The sequence below is a fragment of the Talpa europaea genome (assembly GCF_964194135.1).
Source record: "Talpa europaea genome assembly, chromosome: 1".
NCBI lineage: Eukaryota > Metazoa > Chordata > Mammalia > Eulipotyphla > Talpidae > Talpa > Talpa europaea.
In genome coordinates, this window is record NC_140073.1 from 63,202,204 (window position 1) to 63,216,423 (window position 14,220).

General features: G+C 58.2%; 1 protein-coding gene across 1 annotated transcript in view; it reads right to left on the minus strand.

Annotated features, from left to right (window-relative positions):
* Positions 1-566: 566 nt before the first annotated feature.
* The window catches only part of HS6ST1 (heparan sulfate 6-O-sulfotransferase 1), a gene marked incomplete at both ends in the record, with an annotated part of 33,702 nt that continues 20,048 nt past the window's right edge, over positions 567-14,220 (minus strand). Inside the window, one exon of the mRNA XM_084241105.1 lies at positions 567-1,275. Coding sequence (XP_084097231.1) covers positions 567-1,275 — 709 coding nt within the window. The remainder of the gene's footprint in view (positions 1,276-14,220) is intronic.

Genomic DNA, 14,220 nt, shown 5'->3' on the forward strand with positions numbered 1-14,220 from the left:
CTGTCAGGTGGGCAAGCCGGGGTGCTCCATTACTGATGACACCTCAGGAGCTGACTGTGCTGGGGGAGGCGGGTGCTTCACATAGGCCCCGCGGCATCAGGGCGCTGAGGCATTGCCCAAGAGGCCTGAGCCGGGGGAGGTGCTTGGAGTTGGTGTCAAACTGGTCTGGGGAGTAAGAGTGGGGTGTGCATAGTGGGTGTGGGGTGTGCGCCTGCCTGGCAGGTCCACTCTCGACCTGGACCATCCTGTTCTCTTCCAACCATCAGCTGTGGAGGGGGGGCCAGGGGCAGGGCGCCGCTGCCCTGGCTTGTGCGGGCGGCCTGGGGTGTCCTCTGGCACGCGCTCCTCAGCGTGGCACTGGTGGATTTCTCAGGCCCCGGCATGGAAGACAGCACCGCCCCTGCCCATCCCCTGCTTTCCCGGCTCTGTCCTCTCTCAGGACGCATCTACCTCGAGGTGAGCAAAATAACTTGGGAAGCTCAACCCGCAGAGTTCGAGGCGGCCCGGGTGTGCTGGGCTGCGTGCCTCGCCCCCTGCCCCCACCCGCCCGCCCCGCTGCTGCGCCACTACCACTTCTCGATGATGTGGCTCATGTAGTCCTCGGTGGGCACGCGGCCCGGCTCCTCAGCCTCCTCCCGCGGCAGCGCCTCCTTGGCCCGGTGCAGCAGGCGCTCCTCGCGGCTCTTGAGGCGCTGCTCCCGGCGCTCCAGCTGCCGCTTGTACTGGTAGCGCTGCTGGAAGAGGTCCTTGGCGTAGTCGTAGAGCTGCATGTCCAGGTCGTTGAGCTCCTCGATGCGCCGGATGGTGTCCTCATCCACCTCCACGCCGCCCGCCCGCGTGCTGTTGTACTGCATGAAGGGCCGGATGAACTTGAGGTTGAACGTCCGCTCGAACAGGTACTGCGTCTTGCGCTGGAACTCCGTCAGGCCGAAGAAGGCCATGCCCCGCAGGTTCTTCTTGGCGCTCTCCAGCAGCAGCTGGGAGCGCTTGCCCTCGGGGATGAAGGACAGGTTGTAGCAGCCCACCAGGCTCAGGTCGGCCAGCATGCGCACCTGGCGGTTGTTGGCCAGGTTGTAGGGGCAGTCCATGAACTCCTGCAGCGTGCAGCCCGACCAGTCCGTGCCCTCGTAGCAGGGGGGCAGCTCTTCGGGCGTGGGCGTGCGCCCGTCGCACATGTGCAGCGAGGTCTTCCAGGTGGCCCCCCGCTGCACATGGCGCCACTCGCTCAGGTAGCGCGACACCGGGTCCCGGAGCAGGGTGATGTAATAGAACTTCCTGCAACGAGAGGGGCAGAAGTCAGGCGAGGCGGCCAGGGCGTGTGCACGGGGAGCAGCAGGCTATGCTCTGCAGTGAAGGGGGCAGCGGGCGAGCGCCCCAAGTCTGACTGCTCTAGGTCTACACTGTGGGACCCCAGAAGTGGCTTCACCTTTGAAAGTACATTTAACTTTCAAAATGACCACTTCTGAGTGAGACACCCAACATCTGGGGTGACCTGCCGCAGACACAGGGCCTCATCAATAGCTGCCCTGCAGTGTGACCGCCAGTGTCCGCAGGGCCTGGCTATGCTGTCCTGGCCCAGGGACTCCATGGGGGCCCTCCCCTGAGCCCCCAGTGTACTCCTGCCTGCTTACTCCTCAAGGGGAACAGCCCGACTGCCCTGCTGGGGTGCAGAAGGGTAGCCCAGCGCCCACACTGCCTGGAGCCATTGGTTTATAGACACTCACACGGCAGGCTCGGGCCCCCAAGGGGCCACTCAGCAGAAGTCACTGGCAGTCCTAGGCTACAGGCTGTGGTCGGGGCCCCCCACTGTGTGTCAGGGCCCACCCAGGGCTCCAGTGGGAGGGCACAAGTGGTGTCCTAGTGGAGGGCCCCTGGTGAACTGCAATTCGTCATCGGTGTTGTCTCCAGGGCCTGTTCCAACCTCGTGGAGTCAGGCAGCCCCCAAGACAGCACTGCCCCACACGGCACGAAGGGGTGTCTGCACCGGGGGAGACGTGACTCAAGAAGGCTCCGCCCCCCTCCTCTGTGTGGCAGGTACTGACCCCACGGCTCCGGAACAACACGGCCATGGCCCTGACAGGCCTCACAAGAAGACCCCCAACATGGGGTGTCCACACTGCCCCCCCCATTAAGGCCCAACAAAAGCACCCAACCCCATCGCTGCTGTAAGCCCCATAAAATTTGCCCTCAGACCCCTGGACCACAGGGGAGGTGACCCAATTTCTTTAACTTGCCTTAAAAGGCTTGTTTTCCACAGATGCAGCAAAGCAGAACCGCCAGTGAACCATGTGCGGGGGCGGGGGGGGGGTGACACCTTGCCTCTCGGCCAGGGGCAACCAGAGCACACCAGCCAGAACACAAGCAGGAACACCGGCGGCGGCGAAGCCAGAGTTCACTCAAAACTGAGGTGCAACAACGAGGAAGCTTGGTGAAAGGACCAAGATCTCATGGGGTTCCTTACCCCATTTTATTTTTTTAAAATTTATTATTTATGCATACAAGAGCTGGGGTGCAGGCCAGAGGTGTGGGGGTGAGAGGCTTCACCAGAGACAGAGTGGGGAACAGAACAGGCAGACTGACTGGAATACACTGCTGAGGGGAGCAGCGGGCGAGGCAGGAGAGGTCTGCTGTGCCATGTGGGTAGCTCCCTGCCCGGGGATTGAACTCGTGCTGCAGAGGCTGCAGACAGCTTCACAGGTTGTGTCTTAACCCCTTGCTCCACCAGGGAGGCCCCTAACCCCATTTTAATCCTCAAAAAGCCTCTGTCCACTTCAGGCCAGAGGCAGATTTGAGGTTTTCCTTCTGCCTCTTTGTAGTCAACTGCTCAATAAAACTTTTGCTTTCCTCAAGAACCAGTGCCATTTTATTGGCTTCTCCCTATGTTGAGCAGTGAAACCTCGCCCTGTGGGAGGGCTCTGGGGGGCACAGAGTCAGGTCAGTGTCCTGACCTGACTACATCTTCCGGGGAGGGGCCCCTGACGGGTGGGGCATGGTACTCAGCGAAGGCAAAGGCAGCCACTCCAGCCCAAGGGAGGCCCATGCGGAAAACTGCAGGGGTGTGCTGAAGCACCTTCCTGGGTATTTGGGTCCCCCTGCAGGGCCTGGGGGAAGGCAGCTAAAGGACGGCTCCAGGTCTGGGCAGCTACTGGCCCCTCACTGTCCCCATAACCGCCAGATTCCTGTGTGCCAGAGGAGGGCGGGTGTGACTGATGGGAAGCCGGCCTGAAGGGGCGGGGTCACGCGTCTGTATCCCAGGCTCCTCTGCTCATAGCCCAGAGCGGGTGTGTGACTTCGTCTTCTAGCAGGTTACAGGGTGGGGTGGGCGGGGAGGGGAGGAGCTCAGGCTGGCGGACTTGACCCGCCCGTGCCTCGGCAGAGCGCGCTGGGTCGCTGAGGGCTTGGTGCCCTCTGGATGGGACTGCGGAGGGGTCTCCCTGTGCTGGTTTACTGGGCAGGCTCCAGGTGATGGACATGATCCCTCTGCTGGGGCTCATGCTGACCCTTGCAGCTCTCTGTGAGTGCCGGGTGGACTGGCCTTGGTGCTCACAGCATCCCTGGATGCTGGCTGGGCTGCACAGGAGCACATCCATGGCTGCAGTGACCGGGAGGGGAGTTAGGATGGAGCATGTTGCACCTTCTCTGTTCAGGCCCTCCAGTTCTGTCCTTCACACATGGCCTGCAGTGGATATGAAGGGCCAGGTCACTGCCAGCTTCTACCTGGACAACGAGGGAACCCGCTGGGCACCTGTAGGCTGTCGACCTCCTCAGGAGCTCAGGCACCTGACTCTGCCTCCACTGCCTCAACCACCCTGGCTCTCGCTTGCTCTGCTGTAGCCACATGGCCCGTGTCCACACGGCTCTGCCCAGAAATCCTCTCTCCCGTCTCCCTTGATCTGCTCTCTTTGCCCATCACACGCACGAGAAACATCAAAGCATTAGGTTTGGGCCTATTGTCTGTTAAAGAGGAAGCATGGCAGTGATCAGAGCGGGAAGGCAGCTGGGGACAGCATAGATCAGAAGCCCCCAGAAGACCGACCCCCCACCTCGGGCAGCCCCGGGTCCAGGACGCGACCTGATGTGTGTTCTCCGAGATGCGCAGGACTCAGCTATGAGACTGGGCAGGGGTCAAAGTAGTTGCAAACTCAACGGTGTCCCACACCCTGCCTAGAAGTGCCAGGCACCTGCCACCAGACAAATCTAGCTTCTGCCCCAGCCTCCATGACACAGCAGGGTCTCTGCTCCAGAGCAAAGCGCTTCCTGTGCTGACATCTGGCACCCCCCATAAAATAGGGTATTCTGCCCATCATGTTCCAGCAGGATCTGCCAGGTGATGCCAGTGCTAACCAACAAGGTTTCCAGGAAAAGGGAAGGAGGTGATATAGGAAACCACGGATTGGAGCATATAATGGAACAGACATAGGACTGCAGAGAAGCAGCTAGACAGAAAAAAACAGAGCAGGTAGAGGACTGGTCATCAGATGGGACCGAACTTCTCTATAGCAACAACATAGTTTAAAAATCAACAGATTGGGCCTCCCCGGTGGTGCAGCGGTTGAGCGCTGGGTTTCGAAGCTGCCCGCAACCTCTGCAGCACCGGTTCAATCCCCGGCTGCTCCCCGGCCACCGGAGGAGGGTCCCACATGGCACGCAGACCTCTCCTGCCGCCCGCTGCTCCCCTCAGCAGTGTACTTCGGTCCTTCTGCCTGCTCTGGCTCTGGTGAATTCTCTCACCCTCCCGCGCTTCTGACTGTACCCAGTGCTTGTATAAATAAATAAATAAATAAATAAATCTTAAAAAAAATCAACAGATTAATGGCTTCCACAGGCTGAGGGAAAGTGACCAACTAGATGTCAAACCCAGTCAAACAGTCAACCATTGGGCAGGGAGGGGGAGATATTTTCAGACATGCAAGGATTCAGACAATCTATTTTCCATGAACACGACTTTCAGAAGACACTGGAGTGTGTGTCTCATTTTACTAAGTGAGAAAACAAAGCAAGGGAGCTGGGAGCCCCCGACCAGGAGAGCCACGAAGGCTGCTGTGAAGTCCGCTGGGTGTGCTGGGAGCCGAGGGGTGGTGGGGCCTGGAGGGAACGGCACCAAGACACACAGAGCCTTGTGGGGAGAAGAAGGGCAGGTGCATGCAGCCCTCTGGAGTCGCTTGGGAAAAAGCAAGTCCATGAAGCTAGAAAAGGAAGGAAAGGGAAGAAAGGCAATCATTAGTTCCAGGAAAAAGTCACATAAAAAATGAGGGGTACAGCTATACTGAAAATTAAATGCTGGTTTTAGAGACTTTATGTAAATTATTGATTTAACTAACATGAGCTTTAACTCTGCTTGGAGGACAGCTGGGGAGCACAGACACGATATAAGGACACTGGATTTCCATCTACCAAAAACAGCCAGTAAACAGGTAATACTAACACCACTGAGTTAAGAAATAGCAGTACAGGGCCTCCTGGTGGCGCAGTGGTTGAGCGCCGGGCTGCAATGCTGTCCGCAGCCTCTGCAGCGCCAGTTCCATCCCTGGCAGCTGGTGAGGGTCCCACATGGCGCGCAGACCTCTCCTGCCGCCTGCTGCTCCCCTCAGCAGTGTACTTCGTCAGTCTGCCTGTTCTGTTCCCCGCTCTGGCTCTGGTGAATTCTCTCACCCCCTGCGCTTCTGACTGCACCCAGTGCTTGTACAAATAAATAAATACATAAATCTTTAAAGAAAATAGCATAAATTAGAAACATGGACAAATACATGAAGAATGTGACAAAGAGCTGCATGTATTTCTGGAAGAGGCTGGATAGGAAAAACAGATCTGCAGCTTTTTATCACAAGCTTCTTAAAACTATTTGTTTTTAAGCATGTGTATAAATTATCTTAACTGAAAAAACATAAACAATGAGGAGATTGTCTCCAGAAACCTAAGGAACGATATTTCCCTTCACTAGTCACGGAGGAAAGGAAGCACGAAGCCACCATGGGATAGCCCGTGGGCTGGCAACAGATAACGCGCGCCCTGACGCGGGCACTGCCAGCTCTCCACACTGCTCTGGGATGTGACTCCTGACAGCATCCTGGAGGGTCTCTCCTGAAAAGCTAAAGGCAGACACATTCACCCAGGACCTTGGCTCCGCTCCCAGGCCCCCACCTCCAAACCCGGTGGGCGCCAGGACAGGAAGCGGCACTTTCAAGTCCTTGTGTCTGCGGTGGGGGGCTGGGGATGCCCCTAAATGCCACCACAGGCCACAGGGTGGTCTGCTCTTCCGGTGAACACTGCTCAGTGACCAAAAACCAACTCAGCTGCTCACAGCAACTCAGGTGCTGCTGATGACCTCTGTACCCAGTGCTTGCATAAATAAATAAATAAATAAATAAATAAATAAATAAATAACACAACTCACTGTGCCCCCGCCTGCTGATGAGTGAGATATTGCAGAGAAAATTAAGCAAATTAAGAAAATAGGAGTATAAGAGTAAAAGATACCGTTTATCAAATGCAGTTTGTAAAAACTGAAGCGTCCCTGGGGCTCTTCTGTGACCACGACCCTAGTTCTCCTGCAGTGGTGTCAAAGTCTTTCTTTTAAATAAAAAAAGCTTTGTGATTCCAACTGCAAGCAAGTGTCCTCCCCTGCTGTTTCAAACAGACAAACCCAGTGATATTCACCTATGCTTTTTATTTTAAAAAGCGCGGAGATGGTACCCAGGAACAGTCAGGCCAGAGGTTAACCTCGGGGTGTTCTGGGCGGAGAGGGAGGGCACACGGGACCAGCATGGGGGCTCTGGTGGCACTTTCATTCAACTCCTTGTCAGGGCAGGCGGCTGGAGCACAGTTGTTGTTTTTATTTACTTGTAGTGTGCATCCTGCCAAATTCTTTTGTGTGTCCCAGACACTTTGTGATAAGGTAAAGAGCTTAACTAACTCTTTTTTTTTTAAAAAGATTTACTTATTTTTATACAGGAGCTGGGGTATAGGCCAGAGGTGCGGGAGGGTGAGAGGATTCACCAAAGACAGAGTGGGGGACAGAACAGGTAGACTAACAAAGTATACTGCTGAGGGGAGCAGCAGGCGCGACAAGAGAGGTCTGCCATACCATGTGGGTATCTCTGGGGTTGGCTGGAAATCAAACCCGCACAGCAGAGGCTGCAGACAGCTTCAGTGCTGTGCGCAACCCACTGTGCCACCAGAGAGGCCCTTAAATTGACTCTTGAGGGCAGTCTAAGAGGCTCCAGCGTGCCTTGCAGGTGAACTGGCATCCTCACGAACAGGGGTTCTGGGTTCCCTGAAGCTCCCTAGTGCCCCTAGCTTTGCTCTGATGCCAGGAGCAACAGAAAAGAACAAACCTCTGTCCACAATGCTCCTCCCGCCTCTGGCACCCACCATGCCCAGGAGTCTTCCGCCCCTACTCCCTGCCCCTCTCGGCTGCAGCAGCAAGCAGGGCAAGGGCCACTGAGGGATGGGGGGAGGGGTCTCCTGCGGTGACCGTGTGGTAACTGCACCAACAAACATGCTGCTCTGTGGAATGCTTTCCTATCCAGCAGGATCTTGGGAGAGCTAACAGGCCAGCTGCACTTGGGGCAGCACCCCTTCACTGCTGCCCATCCCAACTCAGGGGTTTAGGGCAAATGATGCACTTCCAGAGTGGTCAATTTCTGGCACTTTCTCTAAGCACATCCTAAACCATGTCCTGGCTTAAGGGGGTGTCTGTGGCACCCTGACCTCCAGGAAGGCCTTGTGGAGCACTACTGCCCACCACACCCTGGGACAGGCCCAGAAATCAGTCAGCGAGTGTCCCAGCCCTCACAGAGAGCATGCTGGGGCCAGAGGGACGACTGAGGCTGTGCCCACGTCTTCCTCTGTCTGATGGCAAGATGTGGTACAAGGCCCTCCCACAGGCACCCCTTGGTAGCCGTGTGCACACCTGTGTGCAGCCACGTGTGCCATCTCTAGAGACCTCAGCCTCCCTCCTGCCCCAGCACGCCGGGAGCACGCTCTGAAGGCAGGCTGTGGACTGTGACCCAATGGCGCCAATTCCAAGCTTTCTGCAACCCAAGCTGTTGTGATGCTTCTGTGCGCTGGTCCAGCGCACCCAGCCAACGCCCCATCCTAGTGGCAAGGGCTGTGTTTGGTTCTTAGGTCCAAACACTACTGATGGGAGTGGCCCATTTTTAAGTTTGAGGAGTCTGAGCGCTCATGGGACGGCTGGCCCGGGAGCCCCAGCTCCATCACACTACGTGCACCGGCCTCTGGGAAATCCTGCAAGGCCAGTGGATGGGCTTCGAGCTCCTGCTGGGAGGAGTTAGGGGGTATGTGGCCTCACAGGGGGCTGCAGAAACCGGGGCTGCTCCAAGCCAGGCCTGGGGCCTTCCCTGCTTTGAGGGTGCGCCGACTCCCTAACTCCTGACTCTACTTTGAACCCAGGACTCCAACCAGAAGCACAATTTTATGCCTGGCCTGCCCAGGCGGTGCAAAGTCCACAACTGGGTGGGTGCAGAGAAATCTGGGGCTCCAGGGTGATTCCACTTCCAGGAGGAGGCTGTCCCCATAGTAAGGGCCGGGATGTGGTGAAGCCAGGCAGGATGTGGGCTATGCGCTGGCGACCGAGGCGAGGTGTGGCTATGGGAGGGCGCTGACGCGCAGCAGGGTGTCCCGAAGAGTCAGGTGGTTTCCACACTGAAGACAGGGCTGCACCCAGGCAGGTGGCAACAAGCTGTGACCGCCACCAGGATGGACAGGGCTAGCAAGTGGCTGTATTAGGAGGGGGATCATAGGAGACAGAACAGCTGGGAGTTCAGTGAGCGCCCCCCTCACCTGGTCCCGCTCCTTTCCCCGGCCCCCCCCCCTCCTCTTGTGGGTTGCGGGATGGGAGGGAAGGGGCTTCGTGAACAAGTCTCCAAAACAACGGTGGATCTCTCAACCAGCCCCCCCGAGTGATCGCTGCCTAATTATGGGTGAGGACAGTGTTAGAGCTGGAATCACAAACACTTTTTATGGGAAAGAAATACTGCTGCGTCACTTCCGACAGACACGCGCTGAGGAGGAGCCTGGGTCATGGTCACAGGAGAGTCCTGGGTTCTGGCATCAAGTCAGCAACAGGAATTTGCTGCCATGCTCTCCCTGGAGGAGTGTGTGGGGTTCCAACGAGCCAGGGAAGCTCTACGTGGGGCATCTGAGGCCCCTTCCTGTGTCCTTCGGTCTCCTAACGTCTTCCTGAGGTCAAAAGTCAAACTGAAGCCAGGACCTAGATGGCTAGTGTTTAAAAACTCTCAGATGCACCCAGAAATGCAGAGGGGTGCTTGGTGTCTGGGTGCTGACCGGGTGTCCCCCAGCCCTGCCTGGGGAGCCCCTGCACCCCGTGTCCTGCTCTGGGGACTGCCCCACCCCAGGGCCTGTGGGCTCCATGCCATGGGAAGGAAATAACCACTTTTGGGGGTGGCCAGAACCAGGTGCCCAGCACAAACCACCTCGTCAGACACTGCGCCCCCGCCTGGTGGCACCCAGACCACATGTGTCAGGTGGTCAAACACCCCAGCAGAGCATCCGGATGAGAGACCACATGTCTCAGAAAAGCAGAAGTTTGATTTTAGCTCTGGTTCCCACGGAGAGGAGGAAGTAGCTGAATGCCCTAGGCGGGGCTGGTGCCCTTCTCGCTCCTGACAGGAAGGGGCCCAGAGGTCAACCTCCCTGCTGGCCATCAGCAGTGGTCACCTGTCCCCTGAATCAGGAGGGCCTGTCTAGGGGCAGGCTGTGGGAGAGGCAGCCACGCCAGCCAGAAGGTGCGGGAGGAGGGCCAGTTCCTGGGCAGCGCAAGTGTGAATCAGGGCCTGATGCAGGAAGAGTCTCTGCTGGCCATCACCCCTGCTGCCCGCAGGAAAACCTGAGCCTCTAGTACTGAGCTGGTAGGGGCAGCTTGGGGGTGCTCTTCAAGCACAGCATAGAAAGCACTGGCCTCAGGGCCCCCTGCCCCGCAGCTGGCCGCAGAGCAGCTGTGAACTTAGCATCATTACTTTGAAGTAACTGTTGTTACTTTTATTACTCTCCTTCCAAAAATACCTGGGTCTGGAAAGCAGACATAGTGGCAGGTGTGGGCAGCTCTCCCCTCTCCCCACCACGGTGCTGCCCCTCAGGGCCCCCAGGGCAGCCAGAGCCCGCAGCCGACAGCCCTTGGAAGAAGACCAGCATGTACATGCGCGCTCTGGGTGGGCAAAGGCTGACCCTGCACAGCATCTTGGGAGGTCTGGGCCACCATCCCAGCTGGAGAGGTGGGGAGGCAGAGACAGGTCCAAGACCACCTGGATCCCCAAGGGGGAGGCTGTGCTCCTTGCCTCGCTGCTGCCAGCAAGGTGGGGGGGGCGCCTGGGCTCATAGTGAGCTGAAGGAATTCTCAGACAATGGGAAGACAGTCCAGTCACAGGTGGCGACAGGCGCACGGGCTCCCAGGTGACTCCAGGGGCTCAGTATGCAGCATGCAAGTCTCTGTGGAGGAAGCAGTCCAGGATGTTCTGTAGCCAGCTGTGGCTGTGACTAGCTCTGCCATCAAGATGTCCTCGGAGACACTGTCTTCATTCTGTCCACCTGCTGGCTGGGATGGGCATGGAAGGTCTGAGCTCCAGCACTCATTCTGGACCACGAAGTCCTGCTTTCTGGGGTGAAAGCTGACAGCCTGGGGCCCAGGAACGGCCTGTGGCTACGCCAGCAGCCTGGCCTGCCTATGCTGGGCTCCTTCTGAAGAGTGTGGTCTTTCATAAATTTTTCTTTTAAGATTTATTTATACAAGCACTGGGTACAGTCAGAAGTGCGAGAAGGTGAGAAGATTCACCAGAGACAGAGTGGGGAGCAGAACAGGCAGACTGACGAAATACCCTGCTGAGGGGAGCAGCGGGCGGCAGGAGAGGTCTGCGCGCCATGTGGGACCCTCGCCCGGTGGCCGGGGATAGAACCGGTGCTGCAGAGGTTGTGGGCAGCTTCACAACCCAGCTCTCAACCGCTGCGCCACCAGGGAGGCCCAAGAGCTTGGCCTTTCAAAGAGACCCATTTTGGGTGCTGGAACGAATCCATCTGGCTCAGGGTTAAAGCGCTCAGGACCTGGGTGTGTCAGGGGTGAGCTCCAGGGACGGGCCTGCCAGGCCTAGGTTGGGACTTGGGTGCCAGGGGCTCTGTAATATCCCAATGAATTTACTAAACCCTCCAAGCTTTTCTCTGGTCATGCCGTGTACGTCCTGCAGACACATGTTATATGCCAAGCGCCCTGTAGAAAGGACGTATTTCCATTTGCAGATAAGGAAACTGAAGCCCAGAGAGGTTAAAAGGCAAACGTGGCCACAGAGCTGGCCGGCGGCGGTGCTGGAGCCCCGTCCCCCCTGCACCCAGGCTGTTATCTGAGGAGGTTCACCTGCTGAACACCTACCAAGCACAGCCCGGACAGCAGCGTTTTAGACTGAGCTACGGACACAGGTCACAGCACCTGTCCTGGGGCGCAATGGGTTGGGAGGAGCCAGAGCGCTGTGCGCAAGAGCACACCCCCCCAGGCCTGCAGTAGGAGGCGCGGACCCTGAGCTCAGATGCGTTGCTTGTCCTGACACGGGGCCCCGGGAGTCCAGCGTGCCGCTGGGGCAGAGCCGAGGTCCTGGCCTTTGGCCAGCCCAGAAGGACAGAAGGGCTCTTCTCTGGTGCCGCCTCCCTGACCCTCCCAGACAGCAGAAGGCACAGAGCTAGGGCGGGTCCTGACACACTCCTGACTCCTAATGGAGAGCTGGGGGACAGAGACCCCGAGGCAGCGTCAAGGGAGCGTGCCAGAGCCTCACGGGGCCTGTGTGTTCCCACGAAGACAAGGTGGGGAGACCCCACCTGGTTCCTCAGTGGCTGTGGTTCACCCTTCCCTACCCTGCCACACAGTCCGGTTTACAGGGAGAAGCCAGTGTCCCCCCAGGAGCTCCCCCTGCCCCTAACACAAGCCTGAGACCTTCCTACTTCCAAGGTCTGAGGCTGTGCAGGGTTTACAGAGAAGTGGTGGTCTGGCCCCAGCATGCAGTGCACCCCGTGCACCGGAGGGGTGGTTTGCATAGGCCCCCACTGATGGGAGAAGCCAGCAGAACAGAGAGACATGTAAGCTGAGCTCCGACATAGGGGTGCCAGCAGGCCCATAGGGGGAGGATGTGTGCGGGGGGGCTGTCTGACCAAGGACCTTGAGACAGGGCATTCCAGCAACTTCCAACAGCAGGAGGCCCCTCCCCAGGCCTCCCCTACCTGCACACCTCCTGCTGGGTAAATCTTGCCTCTGGTTTCAAATGCTGTCTTCCTGGCCATACAGGCAGCCCGGGGTGCCCATCTGCTGGTGTAGGCTCAGGATTGGCCCTTTCTCACAGAAGAGGTGGTGCTGGGAGCCCCCAAAGAGCTGCCCAGTAAGCAGGTGGAGAATGCAGAGGCGGGGGCGCACACGCAGGTGCTCTCACGGAGGGGTGGGTACAGTGTCCGACTGCCAGCGCCCCCACCTGCAGAAAATCACTGGCTCCTCTGAGTCTCAGTTTCTCCCTCCCGTAGCTCCTAGGCTCCTGCCAGGGTTCGGGGAGAGAGCTCACAGCACAGAAACCCACGCAGGTGAGGCCGGCACAGCCCAGCAGCCAGGAGAGGCTGGGCAGGGGCAGGTACAGGGCGAGCCTGGCTTCCCCGCTGTGCCTCCAGGCTCACCACCTGCCCGGGCTCCTTCCCCTTCTCCCGCCTCAGGAGCGCCAGCTGAGCAGCCCTGTAGCCCCTCTTGCAGCATCTGAAGGGGAAGAAACGTGGGCTTGAAGGTCCCAGATAATCAAGGGCATGAAGGCCAATGCCAAAGTGGATCGGGGCCAGGCGGGGCTGTGTGGAGGTGAGCCAAGGCTTCGGGGCGGGAGGCCGGGGGCGCGCCCCACACTGCAGGCTGGAGCGCATCCAAGTGCAGGGGTCCGTGAAGAGAGGAAAGGAAGCTGTGGTTTCAATAAGGAAAGGACATTGTTTTAAAGCAGTGGGAAAAATGAAATTTCCATCCTTGTTTCAAAATTCCAAGTTGTTGAAAAAATATCAAGAAAAACAAGCCTTACGAGTTGCGGTTTAGGAAATACCTTAACAATCCCCTTCCTGCTCCCTTGGCAGCACCCGCACTTCTGTGGTGGGTGAAACCTTCCTCACTTTACCAACCAAGCTGGCAAGCACCAGAAGACAGAGAACAGCAACTGAGACGCCGCGGCCTGGAGACCCCGGCAGACAGACGCTGAGGCTGTGCGCCTGCTTAGCTGAGGAGGCCGGGGGACCCCAGCTGGGTGGGCCCCCCAGGGGCCTGCAGCCCTCCTCTCCCCTACAAGTGACCGGGGAGGGGGCTCCATGTCTGGGGGAAGTTGCAGCTTTCTCTCCCAGCCTCCCTGGCCTTGAAGGCTCGCTGGATTCTCACAAGGCACTCTGCAGACTCCCCACCAGGCCAGCATGCGCCAGGTCACAAGCCAGGCTGGGGTGCCGTGAGGGGCAGATGTGGCTACAGACGGGTTCTTCTTACTGGGCCCTGGACTAGTGCCGGCTGCTCCCAATTCTTGGCCCCTGCAAGAGCACCTCACGGACAGGAACTGGGTCGGGGTGCTCTGCCCATGAAGGTGCGGGTGGCCTCCTTCCTTGGAGATGCAAGTCCAGCCGTATGCAGGGACAGACCACCATGTATGGAGAGGGTGCAGGAACCCCACAGCAGGGGGCACTGGGAAGCCATTTTGCACTGACACTGAGCAAAGCTGGAGCTAGGTGCTGAGGGGCTGTTATATCAAGACCTCCTAGGAAATGCCCCTTAAAGCTGCTAGGAGTTCTGCAAGCCTGCCCAAGGTCAGAGTCTGGGAAGACATATGGCAAAGACCTTGGGTGAGGGAAGCCAGTGAGGTCAGGTAGGTCTCTGCAGAGATGTCCTCTCTAGTGAGGGAAGGACTGGTTTCCTGGAAGCCTGCCCGCTATTCCCAAACCCACCATGGCCAGGCCAGCTCCAGCCCTGGACTCTTGACAGAGTCCCAGAAGTACCACTATGGGGCGTCTTGGGAGAGCAGCAGGGGGTATGAGCCACCTTCTTATGCCCCTCCCCTCCCCTCAACTCTACCACATGCTGCTGCCGGCTCTCTGGCAGTGCACAGCAGGTCTCTAGGGCCCACAGGGCCGCTCACCGGGCAGGAAGGCTCTGTTCATTTCCACGCCCACCTGCCTGGGACTTCCTGGCTCCCAACACCAGCA